An 18517-nucleotide genomic window follows, 5' to 3' on the forward strand; every position below is an offset into this window, starting at 1 on the left:
ATTAGGCCTACTACTTGAAACAAAATTGACCACTGTTTATATATTGGGAGGCTACCTGTATTTGTTTTTGTTGTTTAGTTAGTTAGCAGTGGTGGAAAGCAACTATAAGAACATTTACTAAAGTACTATACTTAAATACAAGTTTGAGGTTCTTGTACTTGAATAATTACATGTCATGCTACTTTAAACTTACACTCTAGTACATTTCCGAGAGAAATATTGTACTTTTTACTTTACTACATTTTCCTGACCTCTGAAGATTTTAGTTACTTTACAGATAGTAAAGATTGTACGGATGATATTCTCTTGTTGAGTTTTGTGTTGCTTTGTTTGTATTGTTGAGTTGTGTGTATTTTAAAGGGCCATGTAGGGAGGAGCATTGCAAACAAGCTTGCAATAAATGTTGCGGTTTGTGGCATTGGTCCATGATGTATACTTTTCTGTAAACAAAAAAAAAAAAAGAAAGAAAAAAAATATATATATATATATATATATATAAATAAATGAATAAACTGCCACTTTATAGACCTAAACAATAGTAGTCAAAATCCTAAAATAGCTTCACTTCACACAGCTACAGTACAACCTCAAATATCTGTGTTAATGCATGAGTTACAATAATCCAATATTTATAGGCCTACTGACAGGACCAGGCTTCTGTATGATAACTTTCATTTTTAATATAGCCTGTACCTTCGTACCTTAACAATTTAATTAACAATTTTCAATGCAGGATTTTAACCTATGATGGAGATTTTTTTTTAAATTGTGGTATTTCCACCGTTAGGTACATTATAACGATGGACTCTGTCCTTGAAGCAATGCATCGGTCGTCAGACAGGCGGAGCTCTCGGTCCATCTACTCCCAGCAGCAGCATGGCATCGCTATTTCTAAGGTTTTTTTGTTTTTTTTTCTCCTCCCGCTTGGGATACAGACCGCTATTCTCAGAGCCCCAGAGCCACAGTCGAACAACTGTGGCCTTATAAAAAGAACTGCAAGCAACGACACGGACACACATTTCAAGGTGAAAGACTGAATGGACTGCACGCACATTTGGATGTAGATTTCTGTCCCGCCGCATCCAGTAAGTCATACAACAATACAACTTTTGCTGTGTTCTGTTTTACACAGATACAGGTTGCTTTCGGAAAAACGCGCTGTCGGAGTGTCGGCTGAAATTTTGTTAAATAGCCTACTCTTGTTTTTTGTGTGCATCTTTCCTCACAGAATCTGCTCTGAATATTGCTGCCAGTTTATAATTTTTGTGATGCAATGTCAAATAATCCAGCGTGGGTTTTAAAAGATAGTTTTTCTGGCTAACTGTTTCACCGAGATCAGCTGTGTTAATACCAGGATTAAGTGCTGGTCCTCGATGGGCTTTAGTAGTAGCCTACAGTTGTAGGCTAATTCATTCATTCATTCATTCAAGTCATACATGATTTGATGTTACTTGATGTACTTTGTGATAGCAACCTGATAGTAATTTAGGCTGTAGGAGATTGTAATGGAGTCATGGGTTTCCCTGCACATACTCCTGTTTCATCACCCCTATTAATGTATAACAGGTTGCAGTAAAATGCCATTTTATCCCTATTTATATCTTATTTTGGGGACAGACTGTCAAATGTGGCGTGGACTTTTGCATATGTATTTGAACGTTTGGAGGTTCTACTTTAAACTGACACAACCCATAACGTTTTTGACACAGTGATTATACAATCATTATCTTTTATTTAGCTAAATAGTCACACATAGTGACAGATGCGACATTTACTCAAACAGAGAAAAAAATAAGTAAGATGTCCCCCCTTTTTCTTTTCTTTCAGTGTGAAATTCACTTTTTAGTGTTATGTTTAGTTATTCTGTGTGCATACAAGAGGTTGGGTGAGGCAGCCTGGTGTGAGAAGCAAACCAAGTTGCCTAAAAAATGGCAACTGTGTTTAGATTCAGAAAACAGCTTCTTTCCTACTGCAGCCAGAACACATAACTCCCCTTGCAGCCCCCCCCCACCCCCACCCTGGCCAAAAGTTCCCACATATACTGCCCTGTGTGGCTCTGCAGGCACTGGACTGAACTTGAACTGGACTTGCTTGCACTGATAGGCAAGGCAAGGCAAGGCAAGGCAGCTTTATTTGTATAGCACATTTCAGCAACAATTCAAAGTGATTTACATAAAACATCAATCATTGTACTTTTTGCGCTAGTATGCTGTACCTTAATAATTATCACCTATCGTCCTTGCCAATCAGAGTGAACAGAGAGAGAAGATAACACAATCTTGAATGTAAAACATTAGAGTTTTGATATTATATTTTGGAGGTGAGCCTCTCATCTATCAGCCCTACACCCTGAGCATTTTTAGCAGCCTAATCCTTGCTTTAGAGCTGCTACCTGCTGGAGTGACACATTTAAGTGCCTGTGTGACTTACCTCAGGCTTTAACTGCAGCTCAGGAAGGAGCTCAGTTGGCAAAGTTATTTGCTGCTGGGAAACTTCACTCCATTTGACACAAGCTGAATACATGGGAGCAGCCAAGTGCTTGGTGACATCATGACTGAAGTGCATGGGATTTCATGTGATACTGACCACTGTCCTGTCTGGCATCCTGCTGGTGGCTGTGGTGGCACTGCTTTGCTTCTTTTGCTGCAGACTGGCTGGTTCACTGCCCCTGGGTGGACCTGGCAGCTTTTAATGAGCGCTGGCTACCTCTAGCCTGATGCTGATGCGAGGAACGGTAAAAGCAACAGGCTACAGGCATCCACTGACTCAGTTGGAGTTTTGTTTTTGTTCAGACTTGTCTATTTCTTAGGAAACCAGATGGAGCCAGGAAGTTCCCAGTCTGAAGAACTGATCGTTCCAAGCTGTCATTTTTTTTATTATAATAATCAGTACGAAAAGGAGTCCAAAGGTATTGGAGTCATGGGTTGTAGTCTGTGTGTCATACATGAGAACAGGCCAAAGCTTGATGGGAAACACTATTAACAAAATAGAGGAGGATTTAACGATATAATGCTGTACTTATCATGCAAATTGGAACGTAATGGTTTTAAAGATGTTTGCACACAACCTTGTCCATACTAAAAAAGTCAGAATTGCACAAGTGAAAGATAATTTTTGCGATAAAAGTATGGTGAGTTTTTTCTTCTAATGGGTGGACCTCTATGGGGTGGACGTGTCCAGTCAATCATTCGCTGTTACTGTAGGCTTATCGGCTTTGTTATGAACCCTTAAACCTCTCAGTGCTATGGAGCTCAATCCCATTAAAAGGACCTTGACTGTAAGTACAGGGAGGATGGTGTGAATAATTACAGATGAAAGCCTGACTGGCCAGGACCCATAAGGGTCCCTGTTGTGAATACTTAGATTCACAGTGAGGCCTCCAGCTTAACTTTACCAACCTCTACTTTTGTTTCGGCTGCAAAGCCTGACGGCCCCGGTACTTTTGTTTTACAAAGACCAGGTTCAACAACACACACAAAAACACAAAAACATCTTTGATGACATGAAAACGGGCCGACCGTTGGTTGCCTTCTCCAGCCTTCTTTATTTAGAAAGCCTATGTGAGAGAAGGGTGCAAGTTTATTAGATAGATAGAGCTGTCACTATAATAGAGTATGTACTAATTGAAGTAGTGCAAATGTAAGGTGATTAAAAAGTGATTAAAAAGTAAAAACAGTGCAAGAATTATACAAATTGAAGATAAATATATGAACAAAAACCAAATGTGCATAAGGCTAACACAGCCAGTAACTTACAATCCAGCAAAAGGTGATTCAAAAGTAAAACCACTTATCTTCATCATTTCTGTTGCGGTTCCACAGGGCAAAGTGGGTTTCCAGTTCATCAGGACAAGCCTGTGACCACTGTGTATTGGTCACTTACAGTACAAAGAGTGGATATTTGAAGCGGTAAAGCATGAGCAAGTAATGAATAGAGTTGACAGAGTAAATATGTATTAAACCAGTATGTCAGTGTGCGACAAGATGACGCAGACTTAATTACTAGTGTGTGCTCTGATTCTTCTCCCTCCAGCTGTGAGGCGACTGCAGACAGGCTTCCTCAGCTTCTCAAAGTGGCATGTTAAGGCTGTCTGGTGTAACGCGTCAGCCACACTGAGACCACAACATGAAGGTGACAGCCCTGCTCATCATTTGCTCCTGTTTGATGTTGGGAAGTTTGGGGAAGCCACAATTCCCTGGTAAGTTACTCTGTTGTTAGTCAGTCAGTTGCGGCAAAAAACAACAACAAAATAACTACTAAATGTCTAGTTATCTGTAATGCAATGTTCAGCACACGCTGGATGGTTTTCAAGTTTGTAGGAGAATGTTTGGGACCTTTTGAAGGAAGGTTATGTATCCAAATACATTTCCTGTGGCGGCGCAAGGAAAATAACAGGAATTCAATTGTTTAAATACATTTTCTCTAAAAAACTGGCCACCCGGCTGCGATCTGTAATGCAATGTTCAGGACATGCTGGAGGGTTTTCAAGTTTGTAGGAGAATGTTTGGGACCTTTTGAAGGAAGGTTATGTATCCAAATAGATTTACTGTGGCGGCGCAAGGAAAATAACAGGAATTCAAATGTTTAAATACATTTTCAATAAAAAATGGCCACCCGGCTGCTCTATAGGAGATGGATGTGTATTTGTTGCATAACAACTTCTGCCATCACATTTTTAGAATAGGTGAACCTAATCAAATTTGTGAAATATGGATTCTTAACGTGTGAATTTGTATGTCGCTTTAAGACGATTTGGTGACAATTAGAGCTGAAATGACTATTCATTGAATCGATTAGTCAATCGACAGAAAAGTAATGGGCAATTATTTTAATAATTGATATATCGTTTTAGTAATTTTTAATTTAGTGATCCTTTTCTTTGTCATACATGATGAGAAAACAGAATGTCTTGGAGTTTTGGACTTAGTTGCATAAAACAAGACATATAAAGCCTTGGACTGTGAGAAATCATAACAGACATTTTTCATTTTCTGATTTTCTATCTAAAGCTAACCAGAATTGCTTATTTCCATACACAGAACAGGAGAAGGATCCCAAGTATTGGAATACATGGGCCCAGCAGACCCTGAAGAACGCTCTGACGCTGCAAAACCTCAATAAAAACAAAGCAAAGAATCTCATCCTCTTCCTCGGAGATGGTAAGCCCCAAAATCATTTTGTTTAGATCCTGATTAAATGCAAGACATTATGAAATGTCCTTCAAAATGCTGTGTAAATCCACTTAAAGGTGGAAAGTAACCTTACTGCAGAAGGATTTAAATTGCAGGAAAGACACACTTTTCCCTTTTGCCATTTTTAATAGATACGATTCATTACACTTCATTTAAGCTGAAATGATGTTACATGTTACAGAGGATCCTGTTCTAGTTAAACATTTAATGATGATGGTGAATGAATGGCACAGACAAACAAAACAAGTGTGCTGCCACCAGATCACTGGGCTTCTTTTTTTGCTGGGCCGCTCATTGGTTACACAAAAATTGTTACCCTCCATCTGGCATCTGCTCGCTCTGTTTGGACTATGGGCACAACATGACATTCTTGGGCACTGCTGCATGCACGCCACGGTCATGTTGGTGTAGTTAGCGAATCACAGGCACCAACTTTAGAGAAAAAAAAAAAACGTTGGTGAGACACTACAGGGAATGATTACTTAACTGGAAAATGTTTTCCAGACATTGTCTACCATCTTTCTGGGAAAATCACAGGATTCTGTTAAAGAAACAAGACTCAGCTGCACAATCGACTATTCCTTTGTGTACCTTTAAGCTTCAGGTTTTGTGTTACATGCAGACTTTGATTATGCATGGCAGTCTCCAACATTACTGTTAAGTGATCAAACTAGACCTGGGGCAAATCATAACCATTGTTTTTCATCCTGTGTACAAGAAAGGTGTGGTGTACTGCAAGAACAGCATTTGAGTATATTAAACTATTTCTCAAATTTCCCTGTGATTTTAGACAACCCAATTTTATCCTTCATGTTACAGAGTAACTACAGAGAGTTCTTTCTTTCTGTGACCTTAAAAGTATCTGTTTTGTTTATCTTTGTTTAGTTTTTTTTCTTCTTGTTCACAAAGTACCTGTTTTTGAAGTAATTTTGATCTAAGAATATATTTTGCCTAACAGCAGAACATCTTGTTCTACAATGTCAAAGAAAGCAGCTATCTTTCATGTGTTGCACACTGAGCACAGCAGTGGATGAAAAGTGGTAATGTTTCTCATGCATGTGCAGTCGCTTTCTTTCCTGCCCTGAGGGAAATCTAATGCTATCCTAACGGTCGACCTGCTTTTGGTGTTTAGGGATGGGCGTTCCCACGGTGACGGCTGCTCGAATACTGAAGGGTCAGCTGAACGGACAGAGTGGAGAAGAGACGCAGCTGGAGATGGACAAGTTCCCTTTTGTGTCATTGGCCAAGGTCTGACTTGGTTATTATTATATATGTATACAATATGGCACAGTGTATCGATCTCACTGTGGCTATTAATGGCTTCCTGACAAGGCTGTGACTGGAAACAAGGTCATTCATTGTGTCATGTTACACTGGCTGTGTATAATGTTACAGATTTGATAAAAAGACGGCCAGATATCATAAAGTAGTTTGATTATTTATACCTCATTAATCATGAGCAACTATGGTCTTATATGAACCAGTTGCATTCTGGTGATATTCTATATTTTTCTTACTCCCAACTAATCCCATAAAAAAGACTAAAATCAACAATGAATTGATCCTATTAATAAGTGTCGTCTGTGCAGCCAAAGCCTGATAGTTTAATTTTCGGTGCCATAAAACTCTGTTGTCCAACTATTAAAAACACACAATTGACACACCGTTGCACTTAGTGCCAGCTCTAGCGTGAAGTGGACATTTAAAATGTGTCCTGATTAGTGATTACAAATACTGTTTTTATAATTAGTTGATTAAAAAGATAGCATCAAGCTAGTCATATCAGATTGCAATTACAAGTGCAAAATAATGCCTCCTCTGTGAATACTATGGGAAAACCAATCTGGACACTTACGTAAACTGAGAATTTCCTGGAATAATACGACAAAACCAAATTATCCACACAACAACGGTGTTTAGAGGTTTGCTTAAAGTAAAAAAGCTGTACTAAAGCTATACTTCAGTGTGAACAGTCTGCTGGTAATGGCATACTTAATTGTTAATTGTTAGTATGCGATTTCAAGCACAACCATAATCTGAAGAAATGACAACCGTCCTGTAAATAGTGCTGCAACTAATGATTATTTTCATTAGCGATTAATCGTTTAGTCTATAAAATGGAATAAAATAGTAGAAATGCCATTACTATTTTCCACAGCCCAAGGTCAAGAATGTAAAATGCATGTTTAGTATGACAAACAGACAAAAAACATAAATGCGTATTAATGTGTGGCTGAAAATGGTCCCCATCAAATATTTCCTCCTGTTTGAGTAACGCTGGCTTCAAATTACAGTGCCCAACTGTAGCATATATATATATATATATATATATATATATATATATATATATATATATATATATATATATATATAAAACTACATGAATGTGGCATATACATCTTCAATAGGAACCAATGGGCCTGAGGCTGAGAGCCACAGATGGGGTCAAGAAGTATTGAGAGATAAAATATTGTTGTTTTTGGTCTTTTTATGGGATTTGCTTAAAATGATTGTAAAGCCAGCTTTATCCTTTAACTCAGCATTTTGACATACTGCTATTGTAGGAGTAGCACCAGTCCAGTTAGAGTCATTTCCAAACTAATTACATCACACAAACACCCGATCACAAGCATATCAGAAAGACTATCAATGATCCTGTTTGATATTTGAATTCTGACCACATGTCAATGGCCTGTAACTCTGCAGACATACAACACTAACGCACAGGTGCCAGACAGTGCTGGCACTGCCACAGCTTACCTCTGCGGGGTCAAGGCCAATGAGGGCACGGTGGGCGTGAGTGCAGCTGCTGTCCGATCCCAATGTAACAGCACACAGGGCAATGAGGTCACCTCCATCCTCAGATGGGCTAAGGAAGCAGGTAGAGTGACATTAAATCACATAACACAGGCTTTTTACAGACGTTTCTTTGTCTGCTGGGATGCAGAAATGTAATTTTCAGACGTCTGTAATCAATTTAATTATCATGCGTTTAACGTCCAAGGAAACCTGGTGGTTGTAGTTGAATGCTGTGTTAATGGGAAGTGGAAATGCTCTCCGGGGTGACTTCATCGCTCAAAGCAAAGACTTTGAAGTGCTCTGGAAAGTGATGCTTTTAAGACATGTTTTTCCACTCTGCTTTTTCCCTTTTTTCGGCTGTTCATCCTTTGAAATAAAGTTATCCTTAGAGCAGTTTGTATGTTACATTAACCCAAAGAGTTATTTTTTTATGTATTCTCATTTAAAACGACAAGAAACATTTTTAACCACTATTTTTTGCTTCTTCTGAAAATCTCCATCTATCCACCCTTGCTATGAAGTTTCATCTGGTTCTTTTTTCTTCTTTTTTTTAACTTACCAAACCCTGATGTGCCTGCATCTTTGATTCAGATTTCAAGTTGTTTGTAGAGTTGTTAGTACATATAAAACCATTTGCCCATGGGTTTAAAAGTGGCTTCAATCTCAATAATCAGTTCTAAGCAGCATCCATAAAGCCACAACCGACATAAAGCCAAACGAAAACAAGGGTTTAAGGAAACTTAGGCACTCAGGAGGGTAAAGTTTAAAAAGCCTATATGTTTCTTGGCTTAATCATTAAAACATGGCAACGCATTTCGGGCCATTGAGGCTGCCCTGAAGAAGGCCTCAGTTTCCTTAAACCCTTGTACACTTGGGTCCCCAAGACACACACTCTACACACCCGAGCAGCACTCCATGCATACTTGCATACTGCATTGTGACTCATGTAAAGTCTATGTAAAGACTCATACTCAAGTTTTGATCAAAGGCCTAAAAGATGACCATCTTTGTGAATTGTCCTAATGAATAACATCAGATGTTTTCCCTTCACAGATACATTACGGCATTATGCAATCTGTTTATTGTGGAACACAACACAAGACACAGACAAGGGTTGTGTACTATGGATTTTCAGAAGGCGGTGGTGGGGATGCAATAGGAGTGGGTCAGGGTGTGTGGGTTCAGGGGTTGCAGATAATAAGAAAACCAATCATTCCACAGGGAACACGGCAGGCAGCTGCTGACCTCCTGCACAGAGCAAAAAGAAATGTGAAAAGTGATTTTTATCAGGTCGTTTTACAAGACGGTCCTCTGCTGGGTTTTTTTGCCTTTAAAGTTTTACTTTTTACATCCAGAAAATAATTTTTTATTCTGTTAAAATTGTTGAGCAATTAAGCAATATCAACATTTTCTTGTGGGGACCTGGACTTCACAAAAGATTGCAGCATTTTTTTTTGTACAATCTAGTGCTCTTGAAATGAACTTTCTGAGATGTTTTTCACAATTTACAAATTCTTAAACAAAAAGTATTCTTATTCGTCACATACACACAATGTAGTGAAATTTAATTACTGCATTTTAACCCATCCTAAGTATTAGGAGCAGTGGACAGCTATACATACAGCATCTAGGGAGCAACCGGAGGATTTCACATGATTAAACCAGGGGTCTTCAATGTTTTTTAAGCCAAAGACCCCTTATCTGAAAGGGAGATGGATCAAGGTACTATACTGTATAGAATTAAGTTGCATATTAAACTGGGCCTACAATAACTTGTAGGGCGGCCTAAAGCCTTTATGCATATGATTTTGCATAGAATACTAAGCTATTCAAATAGCCTAATAATTGTTGGCATGATTTTATAAATCATGTTTTAATGTTAAACATACATATAATATAATATAATACACACATCTGTGGATGGCCTTAGTGACTACCTTGACTAAAGGCTAGTAAGCAGTGGGGATTTATATTTGCTAATAATATGTTGGATTCATGTTAAGACTTTTTAAAAATTGTCAAAAATTAACAATAATTTGGAGGCCCCCCTGCATTTGAGGACCCCCTAGGGGTCCCAGACCCCTTGTTGAAGATCCCTGGATTAAAGGATAGGTTCAGTCTTTTTCAAGTTTTAGGCCTTTATTTGACAGGACAGGGGAGAGAGAGGGGGAACGACATGCAGCAAAGGGCTGCCGGTAAGGACTGAGCCCTAGTACATGAGGCACACGCTCAGTCAGGGCCCCAGTCTTATTCTATTTTAATACAATATTCACATGCCCATATGTAAATTAAAATAGTTGTTGGTTGCTGTCCATACTGACTGTGAGGTGATTCCTTCCTGTAAGAGATGGGGGGGGGGGCAAAATCCACATCAGTACTGCCGCTCGGCAAAGAAACACTGCTGGGAATACATCTAGGTCTAAACATGTTCTTTAATCAAAAAATGACTCAGCCCTAATGCAGACAGCTGCCTGTGTGTGTGTATGTGTGTGTGTTCACTGCAGGCAAGTCAGTGGGAATAGTGACAACGACCCGAGTCAACCATGCCACTCCCAGTGCTGCTTACGCCCACAGCGTGGACAGAGACTGGTACTCCGACAATGAGATGCCAGCTGAAGCTCTGAAGGGCGGCTGCAAGGATATCGCCAGACAACTCTTTGAAAACATCCCCAACATTGATGTGAGTCAAAAGCATACATTCTAATACACAACTTATTATAAAGTGATACATCACTAGAAAACTCTCAGAGTTTCAGGTGATCATTTTAAGGGTTTAGTGCAGGGATCTTCAACAGGGGGTCTGGGACCCCTAGGGGGTCCTCAGAGTCAATGCAGGTGGGCCTCCAAATTATTGTTAAATTGTTTTTAAAAAGTCTTAACATGAATCCAACATATTATTAGCAAATATAAATCCCCACTGCTTACTGACCTATAGTCAAGGTAGTCACTAAGGCCATCCACAGATGTGTGCCACATGTATGTTTAACATTAAAACATGATTTATAAAATCATGCCAACAATTATTAGGCTATTTGAATAGCTTAGTATTCTATGCAAAATGTGTATGTATAAAGGCTTTAGGCAGCCCTACAAGTTATTGAAGGCCCAGTTTAATATGCAATTTAAATCTATACAATATATGTACTAGGGGGTCCTTGATCCATCTCTCTTTCAGTTAAGGGGTCCTTGGCTTAAAAAACACTGAAGACCCCTGGTTTAGTGTATTTAAAACTGGGCGACAGACACTTCTTTACCTCTACATCTACTTTTTGTCACCTGAAAGACTGGACTCATCAAATAGTGAAACCAGTTTTTGGATTTAGTAAACGTTGCATAAAAAGCCTATATTCGAGACATCTTTAAAAGGTTCTTTTTAAAAAACTAATCAGCTTGAAACATTTAACTTTTAGCTGGAGACCCTATATACAACATGGCCTAACTAATTAGCTTAATTCACTAGCTAACTACAGCTAATAAAATGTGCTAATGACGGTTGTCATTTCAGCAGTAACAGTAAAACAGCTATGACTAAGATTGTAATTTCTTTTATTCTGTTCTTGTGGCTTTCCAGGTGATTTTGGGCGGAGGCAGGAAGTACATGTTCCCAAAGAACACGTCGGATGTAGAGTACCCCGACGTCCTGAAGCACAGTGGCACACGAAACGACGGCAGAAACCTGGTGCAGGAGTGGACTGACAGAGTGAAGGATAAAGTACATTTCTCACTTTGCTCCTCTGGTTTCTCTGCTCCCTCTTTTATCTTCCCAATTAAGTTTTCCAAATTTCAAAGGAAGTGCAGTGCCACCACTCACACTAGCGCTGTATATTTGTGTCTTTGTGCAGAAAGGCCATTATGTATGGAACAAGAAGCAGCTCTTATCGCTGAACCCTAACAGCGTGGATTACTTATTGGGTGAGTTTCCAGTCTCAGCGTCATTATGGAACTCTCATTGAAGTGTAAATGAAGAGCCATACGTGTATGCATTTGCTGTTGGTTTATGTTTTGCGTGTAATACGCTATTTTTTTCTTGAACCCTGCCTTGTCCAAGGAAAACTTAATTGTGGTTGTAGTTGAACACTGTGTTAATGGGAAGTGGGAATGCTCTCCGAGGCGACTTGATCGCTCAAAGCAAAGACTTTGACGTGCTCTTTAGATGTGTTTTTCCACTCTGCTTATTCCATTTTTCAGCTGTTCATCCTTTGAACTAAAGTTATCCTTAGCGCAGTTTGTAAAGACTTTTTTTTGCCAATAATTCTTTCAAAAATCGCCATCTGGCCACCCTTGCTATGAAGTTATGTCAGTTTTTTATTTTTTTTTTTTCAACAAGTCAAGGACTGAAAAATGACCACCTTCACAAAGTGTCCTAATGAACAACATTACAGATTTTTACCCTTCGAGGATACATAACAGCGTTATGCATCTGTTTGTTATATAACACAACACAAGATAAAACGTACCACAAAGAAGGAAAGGGTTGTGTACTATGGATTTTCAGAAGGCGGTGGCGGAGATAAGTTAGGAGTGGGTCGGGGTGTGTGTGGGTTCAGGGGTCGCAGATAATAAGAAAACCAATCATTCCACAGGGAACTCAGCAGGCAGCTGCTGACCTCCTGCACAGAGCAAATAGAAATGTGAAAAGTGATGACTGTCCTCTGCTGTTTTTTTTGCCTTTTAACGTTTTATAGTGTAATGGCAACATTATATTTAGGCATGATTCTTTATATTCTTGTCTTATTTCTGTTTTACTTTGTCTCACAATGCTGAAAGTGAGTTTTTCTTATTCTCACATGTTGAAAGTAAGAGCCACAAAGTCTGGGAACGTAATGTGTACGCTGAACAGATAGGGACTACAAGATCACCCTAAACTATCTGTTATTTCTCCCTGAATAGTTGAGACTTCTCACATAGTTGAGATAAAGGGATGTCTAAACCTTGGGGTAGAAAGTGGTACCGAGGGGAAGAAGTGAAGTGGCTCCTGAATGTCTGACTATGTTTGATTGTAAGAAATGTTGAGTCATGTTTAGAAAGGGGGGGGCATGTCTTTCTATCTCACTGGAGATGCATATATACTGTGTGCTTTTTATTATTCGTTGAAGAGACCTTTCACACCAGAGCTGCGTGCCTTTTGTGAACCGTGTGCTTCCTGCATTTGCAAATGTAAATAAATCCTCAAATCGTCCTTATTTGTTTCATCTGGTGTTTTTGATACGCACTCCTGCTGCTAACAAGAAAAACTTCCACTACAATAGCTTTAGTACGTAACTTATTAATATTTATGCCTGTTACATTCAAGTCATTGCCATATGAGTTGCTACAAAGCTAATTAAGCCTCATCAGCTCCACACAACTCTGTCTCTATTTCTCAGTATGGCTATGTTTACAAAATGATGTAGTCTGGCGACTGTCGCGCCCAGAAAATCGAGTGAAGATTACCTCTTCTGAAGAGTCCATCATGTTTTTTTTTTATCCTCTGTGTCCTCCTTGGTTACTAGCAACTGCGTGGAGGAGGGGTGGGGGTGTTGCACCTCATGGGGGAGACAGAAAATACGCACTATAGCTTTACGTTTAAGTTAACTCCCATTGAAATGTAAATGAAGAGCCGCATATGTATGCATTTGCTGTAGGTGTATTTTCTGTAATATCCTGTCAATATTTGAAGGGTGCCTTCTGTTATTCCAGGTCTCTTTGAACCTATGGATCTGCCATATGACTTGGAGCGGAACAGTAACACGGATCCCTCGCTGACAGAGATGGTGGACGTGGCCATCAAGATCCTAAAGAAGAACCCCAGTGGGTTTTACCTGCTTGTTGAAGGTGAGTTTGCGGCGTCCTTGACTTTTGATTTAGGACCGGTTTCACAATGATCTGTCAGGCTGGTGTGCTGAGTTAATTAAGTCTTCGTTTCTGTTGGAGAAATTGCATATTTCATTAGTGAATGTCTCTCGAGGCAAGGAGGTCTTCTAATACCTTTAGTGTTGCAGCCCCATCCTTCTGGAACACCCTCCCTGCAGATATCCGAAATGCTACATCCCTGGACATTTTAAAAAAAACAACTCCTGAAACACCACATCAGCCTTTTACCACAGCCTACAACCTCCTTTAGCTTGGCCACAGTAATTCTGTAAAGTGTCCTTAGGTTACTTGAAAGGCGCTATATAAAGAAAAGTTAATATTATTATTATTAATACAGTTGCTACCCAACGTTGAGAGTAGGATTATTAACAAAATAGTTTATTCATTACTACATTTTCCTAATTAAACTTCCTTCAAATCTTTAAATTACTTTCACAAGGTGCAGGTTTCAGCAGCTTGAATCTGTTAATAGGTCCACCGTTTTTTTCAGTTTAAAGTCTTGATTATCCAAAATATTGTATTGTAATATTGTATAAATTATGCATAATTTGTACATATATATTTGTGAACATATGCCTCTTCAACATGCACCTTAATGTTGGCATCATGTTTTAAAAAGGTCCCTGAATCTTATTTTGCTCCATAAAAGTTACTCTAGCGGCCGGCTTATTTGAGATCTTGGAACAAGACTAAGAAATCTGTGAATGGCCAATGTCAGCACAACATTTGATATAGAAGGCACAGGAAGGTTGTGAGTCCTTGGCCGAATCTGTTGAAAGAAGCATGGTTACAGTCAAACACCTGCAAGTATGACAGTGATCGTTCGACCAGACTGAGCGGGAACAAAGTGGTCAGTATGTTTCAAACAGAGTGCCTGCCGGACTGTTAAACACCATCTGAAAAGAAGGCGGAAGAACCTTCTGAGATTCTCCTGGTTGGTCCTAAAAATCATAGACAAACAAAAAATGACATAGATATTCACACCTGGATTCACTGTCTCTGAAATACAGTGAGCGAGTCAGAAACCTTGGCATTATTTTTGATACTGATCTCAATTTTGAAACTCACCAATATCACCAAAACAGCATTTTATCACTTAGAAATATATATCAAAACGTAGAGCATTCATTTCTCAAACTGACACTGAGAAACTGGTGCATGCTTTCATTTCTACTGAGACTACTGTCACACTTTATTTGCAGGATTATCGAAACAAGCAGTAGGCTTGAGGTCCATCACAACTGTGTGTGTGTTTGTGTGTGTGTGTGTGTGTGTATGTGTGTGAATTTGTATGGTCGCACTTGTATGTCTTGTTTGTTTTTGTTGATTGTTGATTGTGTATTTCTATTTCTGTATTTCTATTTCTGTTTGTGTTTTGTTTTAATGTGTATGCTGATTTTATACAAATAAAATTGACATTTTGACGGCGGAATTATGGAGCCTTTCAGAAACCGACAATCTAACAAGCATATCATGTTCAAGCAGCGATCGGTCAGGTTTATGGAGAGGAGACAGATGGCAGGGTTTAAACTTCTCTCCTCTCAAGCTGTCTTTTTTTCATTCTTTACGCAAATGCTTTAGCGCTTCTCGTGTGTACAAACAACGCCATTAATGCCTTTGAGGAAAGACTTGAGTGTGGTCCTGTTTGAATGACAAATCATACAAACTTCCGGCATTGAAGTCACAGTGAAACAAGAGTTAGAGCATCTATTACTGCTGTAATGTGACGTTTTTACACGTGAACAGAATATGTGGCCAGGGGTATTGTCACAAGAAAAAAAAAAATCCTTAAAATTTTGCACGACTAAAACGTTAGCAAGATGGAGCTGTAGGACTGTTCACCTCCACCCACACCTCCCTCACCTGTGTTGTTAAAGGAGAGTAAAGTTTAAATCATAAATTAGATTTAAGCCCCATTCTTTGGAGAAAAAAAAAATAAAAAATTGCCCGCTGATATCCAAACACACACCACTTATTGTGATTGCTCTGCTAGCTACCCACCAGTTAACAGTCAAGTGCAGTTCTATATGATGGGAAGGGTTAGCTAGTTGCCTAAAATCATATTTGACTGAATGCATTCACGTAGCCGCACCAGAGTTCATTTTTACATTTAACAGAGAGAAAAGAGAATTTGTATGCATATTCAGCATGTAACAAGATATAAATTAACAATTAACATAGAGACACAGGATCAGAAATGTCACTGTGTCTTTAAGAGTCTAACGGGAAATATCTGCCCCTCTGTCAGGAGGACGTATTGATCACGGACACCATGAAGGCAAAGCCAAGCAGGCTCTGCATGAAGCTGTGGAAATGGACCGAGCCATCGGCCGGGCAGATCTCATGACCAGCGTCCACGATACACTCACTATAGTCACTGCTGATCATTCTCATGTGTTCAACTTCGGAGGCTACACAGTCAGAGGAAACACAATATTTGGTAATGTATATATCCGTGTTGTACCACATGTTTGGTAGTGCAGTGAGTTCCATTTTCAGTTTGGTTCTGTTGTGATGATGGCGTTTAATGCATCCACAGGTCTGGCCCCAATGTTGAGCGATATTGACCAGAAGCCCTTTACCTCCATCATATATGGGAACGGACCAGGTTACAAACTTGTTAACGGCGTGAGGGAGAATGTCTCCACTATTGACTACCGTAAGTAAAATCAAAAAGGAAAGATTAGAGAAACTAAACTTCCTTAAATTTCTTAAATTTATATACTATATCTGCATTAATTTCAGTGTAAATGGTATATTTGTATTATTCCTCAAAATAACCTTACAAAGGTAGATATTGTGATATTACAAGTTGTTTTAGTCATATAAGAATAAATCTACTGCAGAAGAGTAGACACTTCTCCACCTGAGGTACCTGCATTAGAAAAGAATACAGTTTTAGTAAAGAGGATGACTTAGTAAGGGGATTGCACTGCTTTTACACAAAATGACTTGCTACATGAGTTATTCAGTAATCTCAGATTAATGCTGCATAACTAAGATTGACAGGTGCCCTGTGGAGTTTTCCTGCCAATAAACACAAGTTATTATGCATTTCCTTCCTCATAAAACATTTACAAAGCCAATTTGTACTTTTGTTATTAATCCAGAATTGTTTACATCCACATTTGCTATCAGTATCCGACTTCCCTGCTTTTTTTTTCACATAGCTGCATATCTCGGCTTATTACCGCCAACTGAGGATCATTAAAATAGTGTGAAACCATTGGCAGGACTTGTTCACGAGTGTTCTTGTGTGTGAGATAAACAAAACAGGGTCCCACTCAGCTCCATTGTGCTACCAGAGGGCAAAACCTCCACAGGGAACCTTTAATGCAGGGTGGACTTTTTCATGCTTTAGGAGTCAAAAACAATGTTATCTTTACAACTTTTCTCTGTGTCCCTTCCATTCAGAGGATAACAACTACCAGGCCCAGGCCGCTGTGCCTCTGAGCATGGAGACTCATGGAGGAGAGGATGTGGCCGTGTTTGCGAAAGGTCCCCTGGCTCACTTGCTACATGGCGTCCATGAGCAGAACTACATTCCCCACGTGATGGCTTATGCAGCCTGTATCGGCCAGAACAGGGAACACTGTATGTCAAGCAACGGGTCTGCCGATTTACGCCCCGTCCTCTCTAGCATCGCAGCCCTTCTCACATTCACCCGACTTCTGTGCTGACCTTTCCCCTGATCCTGTTAATATGCCTGTTTTAACCACTCATACATTTTAAGATTTCAATTTGTTTTTTGTTGTTGTTTTTTTTTATTTTCTTGTTTTACTATTTTGAGCATGGGACCACTGTTAGGGCTTGTTTTGTGTTATGATAATTAATTGACAAAAGCATATAAGGATGTCAGTTTTAGGCTATTCAGGCAAATATGTAAACGCTAAAAAAACAATCAGACACCCCTGATGCACTGAAACGAAAAGTGGTGTTGCAGAGATCACCACACAATCAGATATCTCAGTTGTGATTTGTCTATTGAATAGTTTTTATTAAGAGTTTTTAGGACCCATTAAGCCTTGTTGTTAAATGTAAACCCTTTAGGTTTGAATAGTTAGATTGGAACTGTTTGAATACGTTTCATATTTTTTAAATGTGCAGTTAACATAATCTACCTCATAAATTTGCAAAAGATCTCTCATGTAATTATTGTGCGTCGAGGAAGTCACATTTTGATGGACAAAACTTTTGCCGAAACCAGAGGCAACTGAATGTATAATTGACTGAAGAGTAAAAGATATATATTTCTTATCATACATCTTGTGCTTACTGGCAGAAAGCACTGGAAAAGCCCACCTACCATTATTACCTACCATTGTGTCCAATAACAGAAGTTGTAAAACCTCTTAACCAATAAAAGAAATGTGTTCTGAACATCTTTTGTTAGTTTTGTTGACATTAACGGTTTCCTTAATGTTCTTCACAAATACGTAGCTTCTCCTAATTTTTCATTATTATAAAATAGTACTTTGGGTGTTACACTTTCTATTCAAAACTATTTGCAAATGTGTGTGGTGAGTTGTGCAACTGTATCTCAATGTGTATGTGTGTAATCAGAATTGTAAATGTGTAAAACAACCTCTATGCGTACTGAGATTTGTGAATGTGTACAGGAATCTGCTAATGTATAAATTAATCTGTGTGTGCATAATCAGATTTGTAAATGT

At 39.0% G+C, this 18517-nt stretch overlaps 1 protein-coding gene across 4 annotated transcripts; it reads left to right on the plus strand.

Moving 5' to 3' along the window:
• Positions 1-887: 887 nt before the first annotated feature.
• alpl (alkaline phosphatase, biomineralization associated) lies at positions 888-18224 on the plus strand. 4 transcript variants are annotated; one of them, XM_031302010.2, is made up of 12 exons: positions 888-1085; positions 4033-4198; positions 5040-5159; positions 6325-6440; positions 7899-8073; positions 10496-10671; positions 11563-11703; positions 11834-11903; positions 13671-13805; positions 16093-16284; positions 16384-16503; positions 17259-18224. In XM_031302010.2, the coding sequence occupies exons 2-12, from the start codon at positions 4126-4128 to the stop codon at positions 17522-17524; spliced, it is 1584 nt and encodes a 527-aa protein (XP_031157870.1). In that variant the 5' UTR covers positions 888-1085; positions 4033-4125; the 3' UTR covers positions 17525-18224. The 4 variants fall into 4 exon arrangements, with proteins under 4 accessions (XP_031157870.1, XP_035858155.1, XP_035858156.1 ...); XM_036002262.1 differs by lacking the exon at positions 888-1085 and adding an exon at positions 2433-2754; XM_036002263.1 differs by lacking the exon at positions 888-1085 and adding an exon at positions 2433-2747.
• Positions 18225-18517: the final 293 nt, after the last annotated feature.

This window comes from Sander lucioperca, chromosome 6 (assembly GCF_008315115.2).
Source record: "Sander lucioperca isolate FBNREF2018 chromosome 6, SLUC_FBN_1.2, whole genome shotgun sequence".
Classification (NCBI taxonomy): domain Eukaryota; kingdom Metazoa; phylum Chordata; class Actinopteri; order Perciformes; family Percidae; genus Sander; species Sander lucioperca.